The sequence below is a fragment of the Crocuta crocuta genome, unplaced genomic scaffold, assembly GCF_008692635.1.
Source record: "Crocuta crocuta isolate KB4526 unplaced genomic scaffold, BGI_CrCroc_1.0 scaffold41, whole genome shotgun sequence".
NCBI classification, from domain to species: domain Eukaryota; kingdom Metazoa; phylum Chordata; class Mammalia; order Carnivora; family Hyaenidae; genus Crocuta; species Crocuta crocuta.
The window spans coordinates 16,908,341-16,921,656 of NW_027529428.1; the positions used below are offsets into that span (position 1 = coordinate 16,908,341).

Here is a 13,316-nt window from a genome sequence, read left to right on the forward strand (position 1 = left end):
AGAAAACCTCATGTATTTTGTTAGGAAAAAAAAAATTGTGTTAATGCTGTAAATGAAAAGAATTTTAATTTTAAAGCAATACTATAGCTGGTTTGGGATTGCTGATGGGAAATACTAGGATGTTTCATTTAACTACAGTGAGGAAACTTGGACTTTACTACACAATGAAAATATATATTGTATTGAAAGAACAATTATTAGTTAAAAGAGGATATCAACATGCAGTACTCAAGCTGGAGTTTATCAACCTAATCCTAATACAAAATTAAACTTCAATTTATTTTAACTTGGATCCCTCTAGTACTCCAATGGAGCATGAAGATAGTGGTACAACATTATTTTACATTTTAAAACACCTTATACTTTGCAAAGTACTTTAACATTCAGTTTTGAATCATTCAGGGGAGATACTGTCCCCATTTTACAGGAACTGAATTACCCAAAGCCAGAGACTTTTAAAACTACACAGTTGTAGTTATTCAAGCTAACAGTGGCCCCAGATCATTCCCATTTCTTTTAAAGTATGTGGTGGCTAAGTTTGTTCTGATTGGAATAGGTCAAGGCCACTGGCCTTAATCATTTTGAGTGACCTTAAGTGAGTAGGATTCATCTCATTATTTGAGGCAGACATGTCTTTCTGTTCATTTCAACTTGAAAAAATACTATTTCTGAAGGAATTGTTCATATTTAACTTTCACAATTTCTTAACAGATATTTGGAACAAAACAGGAGCTGTTAAGTTGGTCAGATGGTCTCCTGACAATAGTGTTGTAATAGTGACCTGGGAAAATGGAGGTCTGTCTTTATGGAGTGTGTTTGGAGCCCAACTGATTTGTACACTCGGAGGAGATTTTGCGTGAGTTAAAGACAAGTTTTAGATAAAGTAACTGCAGAAGATACACATACACAGAAACTGTGTGTCACAGAGCTACCTTTCTGCCTTATTGGACTCTTAACCCCAAAACAGTTTATAATGTTCAGAATTAATTTGTCAGAATGTACTGATTGACTAAGCATCCATCCCTTTAAAACTCATTGTTGGTTCAGTAAAAGAGCATTTGTCTGTTGTGTATGTGATAGCATGTTAGGTTCCAGGTTAAATGCATTCTGGCTTTGCCTTCGGTAGTTTAGGATCCACTAAGAGCAGTAAGCCATGGACATCAGTAACTAGCAGGATGTGGAAAATCCCATTATCTTGTTGGGTTGACGTAGGTTAACCCAGTGGGTTATCTCTGCCCACAACATAGTCCTGACAAAATGAATACACCCACAAGCTGCCTGAGCATGTGAAGAAGGTATTCAGGACCTGAAAGATTGTGTCTTGATGATATACCTTGATGTATTAACCAGCACGCTAATATTTCATGCATTATTACGTATTTCTGTTTTAAAGGGAAAAAGTCATTTTGAGTTTTTTAAAAATTTAAAGCCAAATATCTTATATAATTAGAAAACTCTTTTTGAGCTTCTATTCTGTTTCAGTTACAGGTCTGATGGTACCAAAAAAGATCCCCTTAAGATCAACTCTATGGTGAGTACTTTCTATAACTATTGGTGTAGAGTGGAAAACTTGGATTTTTCTTCTTCCTTTTTTTCCCCTCCTCTTGGCTTCATAAAATTACAAAGCTGTTTTAATCTCAGCAGACTCCTGTTGTATAGTTCTTGCTTTGATAACAGTACTTTTTAAAATCAGGCTGCCCGATTTTCAATATTTGTTTTGGTTTTGCTTACCTATGTCTAGCAAGTCCCCTGTCATCCTTGTGAATGTAGTGATATTCACATCAGACCTTTGTCTTTGCACAGCCTCCATTCCTTATGTGACTCAGTAATACCCACTTCTCATGGCCTCTTCTCTTCTAACATGAAGTGAAATGCTCTTTGGGTGTTTTTCCTGGAAGACCTGGACATTATTTGAACATATTTTTAAAACTTGCCATAGATGTCTGTCAGGAGCATTAAAGTCCATGTTGTAACAGTATTTTTATGTACTACATATTTTCTTTTCTTTTTTTTTTTTTTTAATTTATTTCTAGGAGAGAGAGAGAGAGACAGCGTGAGCAGGGGAGGGTCAGAGAGATAGGGGGAGACACAGACTCCGAAACAGGCTCCAAGCTCCGAGCTGGCAGTCAGCACAGAGCCCGACGCGGGGCTCGAACCCACGAACCGCGAGATTATGACCTAAGCGAAAGTCGGACGCTTAACCGACTAAGCCACCCAGGCGCCCCTGTACTACATATTTTCAAGAGTTTCCGTAGAAAGCAGTGAAGTGTAACTTCTGTCTTTACATAAAAACGTTTTCTAATGTAGCCCTCCTGGGTACCGTCTTTGTGAAATTAGTGGCTATGAGGCTTATTCACTACCTTTCTTCCTCCATGGAGGAAGGCAATTTTTTTTTTTTTTTAATTTACTTCTGAGAGAGAGAGAGAGCATGAGCAAGGGAGGGTCAGAGAGAAAGGGAGACACAGAATCTGAAGCAGGCTCCAGGCTCCAAGCTACCTGTCAGCACAGAGCCCGATGCGGGGCTCGAACCCATGAACTGAGATTGTGACCTGAGCCGAAGTCGGATGCTCAACCAACTGAGCCACCCAGGCGCCCCGAGAAAGGCATTTTTGATTTCGGGCTTCTTGAAAAATTAAAACCACCATGATTGCCTTGAATAGTGGTTCCCAGTCTTTTACCATCAAAGACCCTATTTGCTATCTCTCTCCACTCCATATTTTAAAATAAGTTTTTGAACAAATGATATCTGTGACTGCCCCTCAGTGCTTCTGAATGGCATGCACCAGCCAGTGTTTAGCCTCACTAAGTTGATATTTTAACCACACTCTAGGAATCTAAGCATTTTAGTTGTTCAACTCTTATTGTGGGAGAGGAAAATTTCTATTAAGCTTCTGAATTTTAGCAACAACTTATATTCCCCATACTATTTTCTTGACCATGTAGATTGGGAATCACTCAGCTCCAAAACAAAAACAAAAAACTAAAAAACTGTCTTGGAATGTAGTTACAGAATATTGAAATTGACTGAGTTTATTTGAACCTTCTCCTTTTATAGAGGAAGAAACTTATACCTTGAGAAAACCAAGTATTTTGGCCCAGGTGATAGAGCAGAACGGCCACGAGACTGGAACAGGAACCTTTGTCCTATAGCTTCCTAGCCAGTGTTCCTTGCTCTGGACAAGGCGCATCTGTTTTGAGTGCTTCTTTGTCAAGTGTAAGCTAGGTCAAATGGATCTGCCTCCACAAGGGACTTTTTTGTACTTGAGAGGCAGTTAAATGATTGGAGAAGCTCTAAGGAGCAGTAGGCGCATCTCAGGATGTGAGCTCAGATCGGCACGCAGTGTTTCAGTCTCCTGGGCAGAGAGCGGCAGTGGTGGTTTCCCCTGGAAGCAGCGGAGATGTAGCAGGTGTGAGTAGGAGTCCTGTCTGTTGTTTCTCACAGTTTCTCCAGCCATCAGAAGTCGTTAGTAATGCTGTTGTTGGTTATTTCAGCATGTGAGTATTTGAAGCTAGGAAAGGATAACAAGAAACTTTTTATTGCCTTGATTTTTCTTCCCCCTTCTTCTCTTCAAGAGCTGGGGTGCAGAAGGCTATCACCTCTGGGTAATCAGCGGTTTTGGTGCTCAGAATACTGAAATTGAGTCCGACTCCAAGAGTGTAGTTAAACAGCCTGGCATTCTGCTGTTTCAGTTTATCAAGAGTGTACTCACTGTAAACCCTTGTATGGTAAGTTTTTTTCTGTTAAAACTGTTGATTTTTAGTGGCTTTCAAAGTAGACTATCAAGATTCCTCTCCTAAAATTCGGGTATCATCTTCTTTGTATATATGTTTTGTGATTGTTAGGTTTCTTTTTAATAACTTACATAGAAATTTTACTTCTGAGCAGCTTTTGTATTTTGGTTTTTTAAAAATAGGATCACAAGCAATTTGAGGGAAAGCAGTGTTTGCTGATTTACTTTAATAATTTCATTTAGTCTTTATTTGAATAGAATTTCCCAACGTGTGCTCCAGAAGGCACTACTTATAAGAAACAGCAATAGCAGTTAGGATAAGGAAAAGTTCTCTCGTCATGTAAGTGAAATAAAAAAGTTATAGCTATAGAGATTTCTTTATTGTAGGATTCCAGGGTCTTAAGTATGCTAATGTGCATCATGAAAATCTCGGAGTTGGTATAAAAAAATGAATGTTTCCCTGGCTTATTTAACTATGAATTTTTAAGGAACACGTTGAAGAAAATATGCCTAGAAACCTGCTTTGGGAAACACCACCCCAAATTATAATAGGAACTCCTCATGTTTTATCAATCTGAAATGACATATTCTGTATTGTTAATGTATAATAATAGTATATGTTACATACTAAAAGTGCATTCCTTGATATCTGCCACTAGTGGATTTTTAAACATTTGGTACAACCAGTTTCTAAACGAAATTTACAATTACAGTTCATTGAGAAAAAATAGGACCGTAGCCTGGATCTGAGATTTCATTACTGTAGTTGAAGAATAAAGATCCCCAGAAAAACAAGAATAATTCTTTCTCCCTTCTCACATCCCAAATTATAATTTAAGGGAAAATTTTATGAGTCTGACTGCCGTGGAAAGCTGAGGGGCTGCTGTGCTGTTCCGTCTGTCGGAGCAGTCTGTGAGTAATATTGCCGACATTTGAGAATCCTTCCTTCTAGTGGAGAACCAGGGCATAATCACCAAGAGTAGAAATTACCTTATTTGTCTAAATATTGTCAGAACTCGGCACAGTCTTTGGCACTAACCACGCATTTACCCGAGTGATTATTGAATTAATTGTTCTGAACCAGGACCACAGACTTGGACTCTTCACCCCCAACCCACCATGTTTACATGACCCTTCAGCACCCCGTTATCCCCATTCGTAAGCTGCTCCTTCTTGCCATATGGGCGCGTGGTGAATGCATACACACCAACCGTCTGTTTGACCAGATACATTTTCTTGCCGCTATTCATGAGATATTTTATGTGAAACTGGTTTGTAGATAATGAGTAGTTATATTTGGTTTTCAGGTGGAAAATCCGGCCTAGCATTGCCACTTTGGAGCAGTAATAAAGGACACTGCTGTGTGGCAGTTGTAAACCAGGTCACATTCTGGGGTCTGTATGATAAAACAGACTGTAACACAAATTTTGTTTACACTGGGAAGTGATCATGAAGCTGTTGCCTGTGCCCTCTGAATGTGACAGTGCATGAGATCATTACGTGGTTGTGTCGTCAGTGAGTAAAATCCACGCTGAGAAACATGGCACGTTTCCTAGAATGTGTTTTCCTTTACCTGATACTGAGTTGTTTTTATTTTCTTTCCTCCTTTGCCCTCTGCTTCCCTTCTCCCTTATCCAGAGTAACCAGGAGCAAGTGCTGCTTCAGGGGGAGGATCGATTATACTTGAACTGTGGAGAGGCCTCACAAACCCAGCATGCCAGGGGTTCCCGGGCACACCCTGGGCATAAGGCCGCTGGAGCCAAGAGCCCCTTTGCAGACAGCGGTTTAGAGGCTCAGGGCTTAAGCACTTTGCTTGGACATCGGCATTGGCATGTGGTGCAGGTAAGGCTTCAGTGACTGTTGACTGTTGACTTAGTTCTTAGGTAGCACCTGGAGCAGAGTTTTAAATATTTCTTCTGTTCTTTTAGAAGACAGAGAAGCTTTTTAACCTTTTTGACTGTCACATCTCTCTTCTGCTTTTCTGTCTTGTCTTCTTCCTTTCTTGCCACTGATGTAGCATGGTCCCCACCATGCAGCAAACACTTCCCCAGACCGCAGATGTGTGCTTTGCCCTCGGAATGAGCAAAACTTTATACAACTGTCAGCCTTTTTATTTTATTTTTTGGTATAAATTTAGCTCTGCAGATTTGCATAGGCAAAAGTGTAGTGATTTCCTGGGAAGGGACGGTGTCCGTTAGGACCCTGTGCAGGACCCAGTAGTCCTAATGAGTACATGTTGAGGTCAACTGCCTGACTTTGGACCCAGGTTGCCGACTTACGTTTACACTCTAGAACCTTATTCTTAATAATAGTATTACTACATAAATCTTGTTCCAAATTACTCATTCTGGTATAACTTTTAAAAGAGCAGTTTCTTTGAAAAATTTTGATAAATTGGGATTTAACATGGAAATTAATTCTGAATCTTGACACCAAATAAAACTGAGAAGATTGTGTAGGAAAGTTTCTTTCAAGAGACTCCAATTTACTAAATCCTGAGTGTTTTCTTTCCCCCTTCAGTACATCAGCGCCTCCTCCTGGATTAGCTTCAGGTGCTATTTCCACAGTTCTTTGCCTTCCTTCTCCATTCTGTACTTCTACTCTCCTAGCTTGTTTAGTTCCCATGCGGTTTTCAGTGGATTCTGAGTGGAGACGACGAGACACGGAAGAGTGGTCACTGTAGAGCGCGTTGAAGGAGTGTCTCCTGCACTAGCCTGTGGAACACACTAAAAGAGAATGTGTTTAATTTAACATTAATAAATTCATAAAATCAAACAGTGTGCATACCATTTTATAATTAGTAACAATTATAAAATAAAACTGCATCAGCTACTTCCTTGACTAAAATTTTCCACTGCTCCCTTCTCTCCTATAGCCATTTCTCTGCTATTTTCATTTCCCCATACTTTGAACTATTCATTCTACACTGACCTAGCATCAATGCCAGTTCTGCCTAGCCAGGTCTGTGTTGCCAGAGAGCCAAGTAGAGCAGAGGATCAAAGAAGGTAGGTCTGGAACTCAAAAATCGGTCAGGCAATAACAAAACTTGAATTTCCTTCCAGCTCAAAAATTCAGTGATTCTCTGATTCTTCGCCATCTACAAGATATCCTATATTAGTAGCATAATACACTGATTTTACCACTTTAGACAAAGCAGGTACTAGGAAGATTCTTTTGTCCTTTTGTTCTTTAGATATCTAAAATATTTAGAAGGATGAACTTAATTCTAGCTTTACCTAGTTTTGTTTTTTTTTTTACTTAAAACTAATAAAAATAACAGAGTTCTAGTCCCAAAGACAATTACGTTATAATAGACTCATAGAATTTTTAGAGCTGGAAGGACCTTAGAAATTGTGTAGTCCAACTAGATTTTATACGTGAGGAAACCGAGGCTCAGAGAAGTTAGGTGACTTGCCCAAGGTCACACAGCAGAGTAGTGTCAGACTTAAACTTACCATAATATAAAATTAAAGTAATAATCTAACCTGTTTTCAAACCTCTAGGCATTAAATGTTGAATGACATATACTGTTTGTTGACCTTGAGCTAAGACCTAGACTGTACCTGTTTGGCCATGTTTTGTTATGATTTGCCCTGGACTTTGTTGGCTGGCGCTCGAGCCACATGAGTTCGTGCAGCATGTTGGGGAGTTTTGGTGTGGCGGCTTAGTGTTCCTGTAATGTCATGCTTTACCTCTCGGGCTTTTCAGCCATTAGTGCTGATTCCCTGAAGAAACATGGGTGCCTCCTTAACTCCCCCTTCAGCATATGCTCTTCTCTGGAATACGTGCCCACATCCTCCCTCAAAGTGATGTTGTTTACATGATTTATACTTCCTATTCTTCATATACATCTTAGAGATCATCAAATGAGCCCCAAGTAATTCTGCCTCTCTGTCTGTTCCTCACCTAGACGACTGGATTGTTTGTTTATTTACGCCTTCTACCTTACACTTGTTCGTTTCCTGGTCAGAAGATTCGGTGTTAAATATGTTTTTCCCTTTAACTTAACACACGTATATACTTCTCAGTAGTCTGGTTAGTAGCTACTGGTAGAGATGGTGTTTTTCTTATGTGTTTTTTTTTTAATTTAGTTTTCCTAGCTACAGGATTTTTAAAATTTTGAAAGTTGTTTGTTGATGAATGAAGCACACATAGCATGAAATTAAAACGACAGCACCACCTTGTGCTTTTAGGGTACATTCCTTCTTGGACTGCCATTCATTTTCACACCCAGTACGTTGTGTGATACAAATACTTATTTCTGAAGGGTGCATGAGTCGTTACCATCCTCTGTTCTGAAATGATGGTTTTATAGTTAGCCTGGCTAACTATTTGGAAAAAAATAATCTTCACAGAATATACTAGGGATGTCAACAGAGGATTTTAAAGGCTGTTTCATTTATAGATGATTTGCTCTCCTTCCTTGAATGTGGATCAGGTGCACCAGGTGTGGTAACGGGCATGGAGCACACCTGCTAGGGGGGTGGTGCTCCCGGTCTCCCCGGCTACGGACAGAAGCAGGGGAGGCAGGAGACAGGTTTTAGCAAAATGACTTTCAGGGAGGGAAAAGGTAGATTTAGGTTTTTTGGGAGACTGGGGAAAAATCCTAAGATGTTAAGAATGGAGATTCTGTCCCTCAGCATTCATTGTCCCAGTGATGTGGCTGACCGTTGTGCCCTGAGTCTGCAGTCCTGCCCCAAACTCTTCATGACTCATCGGCTTCCTTTTCCCTTACTGCCATTTCCTGTTTGAGTATTGGGGGCAGAGCTCAAAGTTCAGGGGACACATAGATCAATAAATGTGACCCACTGGCGAAAATGAAAGTTTTTGTTCTCCTTTCGTAGTTTCTTCGGACACACAACTGCATCAGAAATAAAGCCTCATTTTAAACTTACACTTTGGGCTTTGAAAATAAACCTATGCGGTTTGTGGCACCTCAGGCGTTTTTAGAGGTTAAAAGAGTAAGTTTTTTTCGCACAGAGATACTCATCAGAGTGTGGATCGTACGATACTTAACCTTGGTTCCTACGTTAGAAGCCTTCGAGTTGGAATCTCCTTTGGCAGGGACATTGCACCTCACGCTCTCCCCACCCAGGTTGATAAATACTTGGGAGACACAAACGGTTCAGGGGTAGTGAGGTTCTCAAAGTGTTCTGGGCAGCTAGCTCGTTGTTCTCCACGCACATCCTTCTTCAAGTGACTTGGATTTTTTCATCCCCAAACAGAATTCACTTATAGCCTCCCACAAAATTACTTTGAACTCTTCTCTCAGCACCTGATGATTACTACCTCAGATTACCGTGCTTCTGCACAGATGTCATCCGTCATAGGGCGCTTTACTGACTGACTCAAATGATGCAGTGTGTCTGTTAAGATACATTTTAAGCTGTTTTCAAGCATATATCATGACGGTGTTATCTTTAATTCTGCAAGGTAGGCTTCCACAGACCAGCACTGGATTGAGAACTTCCTAACATACCAAAAGCTATTCATTTATTTGGATTTTAGGTTAACTTACTAGTTAATAAATGAAGTCTAACAAATAGTTTTGTGGATAAAGTTTATCAAAGTTAATACAGATGGTTTCAGCTTGCTGTTTTTACTAGATTTTTGTTTTTCACATTACACAAAAAATCTTACTGGCTTTTAAATTTGGTTTCCTTTTTAAAAAATTTATAATGATTTTCCTTTGAGTACAATGAAGATGAATTTGAATAAATTGAGGTTCTTTTATTCTAGGAACAGAAGGATCTTCCCTTGTTCGTTCTTTTTGTTAAGTTTCACCCCACACTCACCACATGCTCGTGAAAAGTGCTTAATCAGTTGGCTTGTAGAGAGATCAGTCTCACTAAGGCTCGAATTTACTTAATCTACATTGATACCCTACAGAAGAATCTTTTAAGTGTAAAATTCTTGTTAGAGTAATACAAAGACACCTTGCACAGAGATGTAAGACAACAACATGGGAAGGAATATTTAGTACCAGTATTGCAGATTAAGAGTTAATAACTTGGAAAAAAAAAAACCGAGTTAATATCTGTAACTAAGAGTTCTTATAGATGAATAGGTTACATACCCTAGTAAAATAGTAGCCTGTATGTACTCCTCACGTGTGTATGGATGTTTGTTTTGAGATAAAATACAAACTAACGGGTGGTTAGCCCTAGAGCAATGAAGAGCAGAATTTCATTCTGTACTTTGTAGATTTTTATATTGTTTAAGTTTTCTAAGCAGTATTTTGCTATTTTAGTCAGAAAATACAGAAATAATAAAAAATAGCTCCATTAAAAAGCAAACTGAACTCTTACTGAGGCTCTAATTTTATCAGGTAAGGTTGTCTTGGAATGGTGCCAGTCCGCAAACTCAAGACTGTTCACCTCCACAGTCGTTGGTTGTCCTCATGACTGGTTCTCTAAAAGTCTTTTTTTTGGTCAGTCAGCATTTATTGCGTGTTCAATGTGTAAGATAAAAACTGCATAGAGAAAAAGCATTGTAGGGTAGGAAAGCATCATTTCTAGAAACTGTAATGAAATGGTTAAGGCAAGAGATGTGAAATATTGGCTGGTAATATTGGCTTGGTAAATTCCAAGTACTCTGCTAGTAATACCTGTTATTTGGGAACACTGAACATTGTATAGGAAAATGAATTTCCTATTGTGACGCTAATTACTTTGAGTTTAAATATATGTTGTAAGCCTTACCAAACTGATGTATTATTTTCTGTAGATTTCCAACACCTATCTAGAGAGCAATTGGCCTATACGGGTGAGTTGTTTGTTATTTTGTTGGTGTTAACTTTTATTGCATAGCATTTGCTGCAAGAAGCATTCTGGGAATTGAGCCTTTTAGTTGGGTGCATTGATAAAAATAACATTTTAATACTTGATCCCTTGTTCATTGTTAGCATATTAACATTTATAATTTGGTCAAATATGACTTGTGTGTAAATATTCAGATTTTTTATTTAGCATTTTACATTTAATTCAGTTAGTAAAGATTTATTAGTAGTCTGTTTGCCTAACACAATAATGCTAAGCTCTTTATACTTAATATGGTATGTAGGTTTGCAAAGAAGCGTTCTTAATTTTATTTTTTTATGTTAGTTTTCAGCTATTGATAAGCTTGGACAGAATATTGCTGTGGTTGGCAAGTTTGGTTTTGCACATTACTCTTTACTCACCAAAAAATGGAAACTTTTTGGAAACATTACCCAGGTTAGTCTTTTTGAAATTAAAAATTTACTTCTCAGACTATAAGAGAACTATAAAGTAAGCCACTATTTAGTTAATAAAAAATCAAATCAAATTTAAAAATTTAGTTAATAAAAAAATGATGTTGGATTACCTGTAAAAGTGAGTTCTAATAAAATACTTGATATTTGGTAAAGGAGTTGTATTGAGATGGTTGGTTTTTAACTTGAAGATTTACTCTTCCATTCCATGTTGGGATCACCAGATACGATCAGAATAAATTTCCACAAAATTTGAGATTGTTTCCTGCTTGTCAGTGTGTGATGTAAAGATTTGGGTAGCATGGAAACATGCAGTTGGATTTTGCACGAATCAACTAAGAGAAGATGAGGAAGTTACTGTTAAGTAGGTGCCTGCGGTACACTTTTAAGGGGCTTTCCCACTTGTCACCTAACTGATCTTCGTAACTAGGTGAGGGCCCTAATGGTACTCACCATTTTATAAAGGAGAAACTAGGATTCAGAGTCAAGCGGGTCATAAGTGATAAAGCCAGAATTTAAACCAAAGTCTTTTGAATATTCAGGGGAATAATGATCTGCATGGATCCATTTATTTACAGAAATGTTTGTATATTCAGAATAGAATATGAATCGTTATTATTAAAGGCCACAGAGTACTACTTAATTGGGGGGATAGAGAATAGAGCAGAAATAATTTGAGCTTTCACTGTCTGCTTAGGAATATTTTATAAGTGTGTTACTTATTGTAACTTCTGGCAGCCTATATAAAGGTAAATAGTTTTTTTAAATTATCTTTTAAGGAGCAAAATATGATTGTAACTGGCGGCTTAGCCTGGTGGAATGATTTTATTGTCCTGGCATGTTACAACATAAGTGACCACCAAGAAGAGGTAAGGTTTTGTTTCTTTCAGAAATATAGATTTTTATATTTTAAAGATAATTAAGCATTATTTGGTTTAATATAAAAATAATTTTTGGGAAATGAACAAATCATTTTATTTTTAAATCAATAATTTGGCATTTTTAGGTAATGAGACTTTCATCTAAGGTTACTACTTTAAACACAGTTTTTAAAGGGGGCACCTGGGTGGCTCAGTCCATTGAGCATCTGACTTCGGCTCAGGTCATGATCTCACAGATTGTGAGTTTTAGCCTCACATTGAGCTCTCTGGAGTCAGTACAGAGCCTGCTTCAGATCCTCTGTAACCGCCCCCCCCACTCCTCCCTCACTTGCACACATGCACATACTCTCAGAAATTACTTTTTAAATTTTTTTAAAGGGATAATTCAGACTTCTAAGATAACTTTTTCTAAGGATTTTTAGCTGTTAGACATTCTCTGTGAATTTATAAAAAAAATTGTTCAAAGCAGGGAAGTTTATAAGGATGGCTATAATTTATTGATTTGTGTGTTCATATTTTTAAAAACTGCTGGTCTACTTCTATCAGGTCTAGATATTCAGGTCTTTGAAAGGAGAACCTCACTGGGGCACCTGTGGCTCAGTCAGTTGAGCATCTGACTCCTGGTTTCAGCTCAGGTCACAATCTCATGATTTGTGAGTTTGAGCCTCCATGTTGGGCTCAGCACCGCAGTGCAGAGCCTGCTTGGGATTCTCTCTCTCCCAGCCCCCTCTGCCTCCCCAGCTCATACAGATGCTCATGTGCTTTTTTTCTGTCTCTCAAAATAAAAAGGCTTAAAAAGAAAATGAACTGCCTCATACTTCCCCAGTTTTAATGACTTCATCTTTTGATTTGTAAAGGAGCCTACCCTATTAAAATATAAAGATTATTAATGCTTAGATTAGTCTTTAAATTTCTCTTACTTGAAAAGAAGTCAGTAGATAAAAAGCAGATGTCTAAGATATTTAGTCATCCGTGGTGTAGGTGTCTTGTTTTTACGATTTTTTATTTTTGTGTTCTTCAGCTTAGAGTTTATTTGCGAACATCAAATCTGGACAATGCCTTTGCTCACATCACCAAAGCACAAGCAGAAACGTTGCTGCTTAGTGTCTTCCGGGACATGGTAATAGTATTTAGAGCAGACTGTTCAATATGCCTTTACAGTATTGAAAGAAAATCTGAGGGGTAAGTATATAGCATGTGACAAGTCACTTTTTGCTTCTATGTATTATGTTTCCTCTGTGGTTTTTATTTTCTTAAAAGTTACTCTAATTTTGCATTTAGTTTCATTTGTTTTAGAAGTCAAAAAAGTAAGAAATGTTACACTTCGTGATGTTCATGTAGTTATTTTTTTTAGCTACCTAAGTGAATAAATAAAAAAGCCTGCACTAACTTCTTCAGCTAATCTTACTGGATTTGTTTGGAAAAAAATCTAGTTTGGGATGGGGAAATTTAGATACAAGGCTTTTTTTTCAC

The 13,316-nt window shown here is 38.1% G+C and overlaps 1 protein-coding gene across 5 annotated transcripts in view; it reads left to right on the forward strand.

Moving 5' to 3' along the window:
- The window catches only part of RIC1 (RIC1 partner of RAB6A GEF complex), a 105,204-nt gene that overhangs the window by 72,145 nt on the left and 19,743 nt on the right, over positions 1-13,316 (forward strand). For all 5 annotated transcript variants that reach the window (XR_013334031.1, XM_077759474.1, XM_077759475.1 and 2 more), the window contains 8 exons: positions 712-856; positions 1,483-1,531; positions 3,574-3,726; positions 5,370-5,573; positions 10,458-10,496; positions 10,835-10,945; positions 11,742-11,831; positions 12,865-13,025. Coding sequence is in view for 4 of the 5 variants with exons in the window: in XM_077759474.1 (XP_077615600.1) it covers positions 712-856; positions 1,483-1,531; positions 3,574-3,726; positions 5,370-5,573; positions 10,458-10,496; positions 10,835-10,945; positions 11,742-11,831; positions 12,865-13,025 (952 nt within the window). In the remaining variant the exon portion in view is untranslated. The remainder of the gene's footprint in view (positions 1-711; positions 857-1,482; positions 1,532-3,573; positions 3,727-5,369; positions 5,574-10,457; positions 10,497-10,834; positions 10,946-11,741; positions 11,832-12,864; positions 13,026-13,316) is intronic.